Below are 5,244 nucleotides of genomic sequence, written 5' to 3' on the forward strand. Positions count from 1 at the left end.
AAAGACAAGACAACTACCATAGTATTCTAAATACTAGCAGAATCTGGAAGGTTTCCCTTTATAAAACCCATCCGCCAGATTTCCAAATTATTAATTTCCCATTAGGATGAAACATACAGGGCAGCAGGAAGTTAAGGACAGGTGGTAAATGAAGCCAGAGCCTGGAGAGGTGGCCTGGCTGACACCGTGTCAAGTCCTCGGGCTACGCTACAAAAGGAGGTGCCGAGTACGTTTAGGTTGGAGTTAGGAGGCTGACTGCTTTGTCATTTTTCAGTACCTGGTGTAGGCTCAGCCACAAACCATCAGTGACAGCATTCATTTCAGCACGAGGTGCCAGCCAACTTATGTTTAGCTACACTTCTAGCAGTGAAGGAGGAAGGCATGCTCCAGAGCTAAAGGACAAAGGCAGCTCAGACCAAAGCAGAGCAGAAGGATCTGTTCACAGTCAGTAAACAGAAAAACAAAGGGGTTTGAGACTGATCATTAAAAGTTACATTAGCAAGCTAAGCTGCTTATCTTGAGGCTGTAGCAACAAACGGACAAATAGTGCTTTTACCTTCAGAAATTATTTTGATTCTTAGAGAATCACTGCAAAGATTCTCTATATTTTATATGACAAAGAAAATAATAACGAGTTGCCTCCCTGGTGAGTTAAACTATTAGGCAACGGACAGACACCAGTAGAGATAAATGCAGATACTAACACCTGCCACGAAAAATGAGCAGCTTGTTAAGAAGGCTCTATGGCAGAAGGGATGGTGGGTTGCCAAAACCAAATGGCAATCAGAGGGAGCGATGATCATACTGCAAGCAACTTTGCTGCTGGGATCACACTTATATGCCTGTCAAAGTATTTGCATTAACACAGGAACTGGATTTTACTGGGAAATGATTCCATCCCTGCTCACTGGCAGAGGATAGTCTTTAACAGTACTGGCAGCACTAGCATCACATATGTGGTGCTTCATCTGCATCTGATTCACTTTGCTTTCAGAGAAATTAACTGCTGTGTCAACTTGAATGATCTAAGAGCTTCAATCGAATAAGAAATTAAAGGGGACCATGGAGTACAACTAAGCTTTTATCTCTTCCTGGTAGATAAAAAAATCGGACCAGTTAGCTGTAAGGAAGCTTACTTGATCCCCAGCAGGCTGCTGATCACTGAGATGTGATGCCTGAGGAGAGGTGTGCAGGATAGGAGGAGAGTCCAACACAGATTTGGAATACACACAGGAGAACATAATCAAAACATGGTAACTGCTCCTCTCCTTCACTCAAGTTGGAAACGAAAGAGAAGTCTTTGCCAGAGAGGAGGTGACAAATACTGACCAGAACATCCTACACAGAAAGATCACCTGAGCAGTCTCTTCTGCTTAAAACCTTACTTACACACATAACGCTGATAAACCACTTACTTGCCTGCTCCCCCACCATATGAGATACCAGCTGAATTCATGCCAGCCAGAACGAAGTAGCCCCGCACGGTGGGCGACTCCCCCATGATGCACCGCATATCTGGTGTGAAGGACTCTGGGCAATTCACTAACTGCATGATCTGCAGAGCCTCCAAATCCGGCATCCTGCGCAGAAGGGCACTCAGAAGTGGCTCTAGGACCCAAGACAAACACAAAAAGACAAAAAGTCACAGCCTTCAGTCTCGACACATTTCTGCTACTTCACCTTCAAACTGGACAGCACAAAGGAGGCATGCTGTGATCTGAACAGATGGAAACTGCTTCCATGTTTCGATACAGTTGCAGGATAAAGCGTTTACCTGCTGGAATCAAACTACTCAAAATAGATCACTCAGCATACAATAAAAGCAGCCATACCGATCCAGACCAAGAGCCCAGTATTGTTTTCAACAGTGCAAGAGCATGTTCAGTTTTGTTAGGGAAAACAATAGGAATAGACATCAAATAGATACCTAGCGAGGAATAAGAACCAGCAAATCTATATGCACTTGTCCCATGCACTCTGCCAGCCTCCACTTACCATCAGCTCAGAGGATTTCCTAAAAACCTGATACGTCTTCCCTATTTAGTAACCCCTAAATCGATCTCTCTTCTAAGTATTTGACCAGTCTTCCCCAAACTCATGAAAACATCCTACAGACGCTGACAAGGAGTTCCACATATCTAGTATTGGTTGTACGAGGAATCACCTCCTTTTGTTTTGAAATCCATACTCAACTAACTTTTTTTGATGCCTCCCAGTTGGCATAATAGAAGAGAGAGTGAACAAGAGATCCCCATCTATCCTGTCCATCTCATTCAAGATTTCATAGACCTCTGTTTATTTCCCTTCTGTCACCTCTTTTTCCCAGCCCACTCAGTCATTCCTCGCTTGGAAACTGTTCCAAGCTTTGATCAGCCTCTTGCTGCTCTTTCACCAGGCCTTCTCCAGTCATACGATATCCTCTGGAGATAGGGGGCCTAGAACAACAACCAGTATCTGGCAAACCAAAGATTTAGTGTTGCATAATGATTGTGTTTTCTGCTCCTTTCCTAATAATTCCTAAGTTGTCTTTTGCTTGGACTGCTACTGAGCTGATGCCTCCACAGAACTAATACAACCCCAAGGTCAGTTCAAAGCCCATCATTTTGTATGGTGAAAATAAGACCATCCCCACACACCCCCATGCACTTGCATCACTTCACATTTATCCTGATTGAATTTCCTTGCTGCTTCATTGCGCAGTCACGCTGGAAAGGTCCTTCGGCAATTTTCGCAGTTTGACATTTGAGAGCGCTACTAAAGGGATAAGCTATCTACTTTGTTTTTCTTGTCCAGGAGTTACCTCTGCATAGTACTCCAGATAAAAGCCCTCAAGATTCAGCAGTAATAACACTCCTCAGCTTTACACACAAGCAGTAAAATAATCAGATTACACATTACCTAAGAAGTTACAAACAGAAACAGTCTTTCTGACCCGCTCTTTTTCTTCCCTCTCTCATGCATTAGAATTCCAGAGTGAGAGCCTGTAGTTACAGACTTTTTCTCATTGATAAAGAGGGGTCAGTGTTAGATTTGTTCTCATATCCAGCCCAACATTTAAGCGACTGTACAGGCTATTTTAAAATCAAAAGGTGTTCCAACGAAAGAGATCAAAGCAGTAATGCAAGAGCTCAAACCACAGGAACTGCAGCCCTAGGAGAGAATCAAATATTGGCTGAGTAAGCTCTGACTTTGCTCAACTGTTCAGTATGTTTGAACTGATAAGAGGGTAATGCTGGAACATAGCACGCAGTTGCTTCCGAAACTTGGGCAACTTGTGGGTGCCAGCAAGCAGTGCCTTTTCATTTCAGCAGTACCTAGAAAACCAAAAAGGAAGTGGGTGCAGAGCTCGAGCAACTCATTAGTGAAGCTAATATCTTCAAGCAAGTTTGTAGGCATCTGTAGATCTAAAAACCTTTAGCGTATGCCAGCACAAAACTGCACCCCATCTGGCTCTACCCCCTGGAGTTTATAAACTTTTATGGTATCAATACGTTACCTCACAGAAATGGAAGTAAAATTAATCAATTTAACCTGGGGAGTAGCTGGAAGAACATACTACCACTGCAGAAAGAAATCAGTGAAAATCTATCCATGCCTAAAGCCACATACAGAGGCATGCGCATTCACAAGGGATGCAAAGAGCTCTGACACAAGGGAAAACCAGATCCCTGAAAAAAAGGCAGATTTGAAGATGAGAGGGCACACACAAACTTACCAGGCATAAAAGAGGGGAAAAAAAAAGAAAGGGACTCATAGATCATGCTATGTTCTTTCCCACAGAAAGAGCCCTCCATGTAGAAGTACATACAGAACAGAAAAATAGAATCAAATAAAACAGGAAGAGAAAGACAGAACATTTGGAATATAATAAACCACCACTGTCAATGGTGGGATGAAGTCTGGGAAGCAATAATACCAAGTTCTGTTCACAAAGCAACCGCCACTGATGGAAATGCACTTGGCAGCCACTGCTGAAGAGAGCTGCAGAAACAAAATACCACGGCTACATGGCAGGTCAACAGTGTTGATCTACAGCGTCACAAGAGCAGCAGCATGTGGCACTGACAGTCAAAAATCAGATGAAATGGAAGAACAGCGTTGGAAAGTTTACGTAGTACCTCGCTGCACTAGAGGACATTAATATATGCTGAGGGTTAGCAGGTGTTTTTAAACACTACACAGATATCAATGTAGTCCTTGGTAAAGGGGTTTTACACAAATTACTGACAAATAAAGAGATGAATGAATTTGAGAGAACGTTCATCTTTCCCACACTTTTCAGGTAAAGGCAGACACATGCTAGCTGAGCAACAATGCAGGCTGTTGTTGACAACTCTGCCTTCTGCTGAAGCCACGTGTTTTATTGCTGTGGGGATCTTTCCTCCCTAACATACCAAAATGATCCCAGTCTTCTTGAAGGTTCTGAATCTCCAGCTGGTTCCGTCCCTCCGTGAAGAGAGGTTTGGGGTTTTTTTCAAAGCCTCCCGAGAGGATGCCACCTTGCCAGTTGCGTATGTAGATCCTGCCATCCGGGTCTACAATAGCTGCAGAGGAAAGAAAAGAAGTGGGAAGGGAATCGAGAGAAGGGATAGCTATCTCAGGCTGTTGTTCCACAAACACCAACGACGGGGTCTGGTGACAGGCTGGGCCAAGCTAGCGGCCCCCTGACATGAGAAGGGACAGTCTCAGTACCCCATTCACACACCTTCACACCATTCTGGTTCTCACGTCACGCCTTGGTGAGCCAGTTAAGATTACTAAACCAGCATTAACTCCCACCACAACCATGCATGTTAACTTTCGGGCAGCACAGTAAACTGAATTGAACCTGAAGAGTACCCAAGCCAGCAGGACAGTGTTACCAGGAGTGGGAGGACACAAGAGGGAGTCAGATCCCTTGTGGCACTGATAAGCTATTATACTGGCTTAGTTCCACTGGACCTGCACCCAAGACCAGACCTTCCACCAAGAGATGTCCTGCCCTCGCCCTCTTTCTCTTCATATATTAAGAACAATTAATTTTAATAGGGATGCATCACTGATCCAGTTTGCTGCAGGCCACCAGCACAAAGAAGGTGGGCAGCACTGGGGTAAGGGCAAGCAGTCAGGTCTGGATTGCTTCTCCCAGTGGTAGTGTCAACTCGAAGCATTTATGATACTCCACCTGACATGTTCCATAGCAATTTTTCCCATGTACAGAAAAGCTGTGAAAAAATGTTTTTTTTTTTAATATATATATATATA

The 5,244-nt window shown here is 43.9% G+C and overlaps 1 protein-coding gene across 1 annotated transcript in view; it reads right to left on the reverse strand.

Moving 5' to 3' along the window:
* PDPR (pyruvate dehydrogenase phosphatase regulatory subunit) overlaps positions 1-4,544 on the reverse strand; it is a gene marked incomplete at its 5' end in the record, with an annotated part of 12,083 nt that extends 7,539 nt beyond the window's left edge. The window contains 2 exons of the mRNA XM_009581279.1: positions 1,416-1,608; positions 4,395-4,544. Coding sequence (XP_009579574.1) covers positions 1,416-1,608; positions 4,395-4,544 — 343 coding nt within the window. The remainder of the gene's footprint in view (positions 1-1,415; positions 1,609-4,394) is intronic.
* Between the last annotated feature and the right edge of the window lie 700 nt (positions 4,545-5,244).

Source organism: Fulmarus glacialis, unplaced genomic scaffold, assembly GCF_000690835.1.
Source record: "Fulmarus glacialis isolate BGI_N327 unplaced genomic scaffold, ASM69083v1 scaffold36027, whole genome shotgun sequence".
Taxonomy (NCBI): domain Eukaryota; kingdom Metazoa; phylum Chordata; class Aves; order Procellariiformes; family Procellariidae; genus Fulmarus; species Fulmarus glacialis.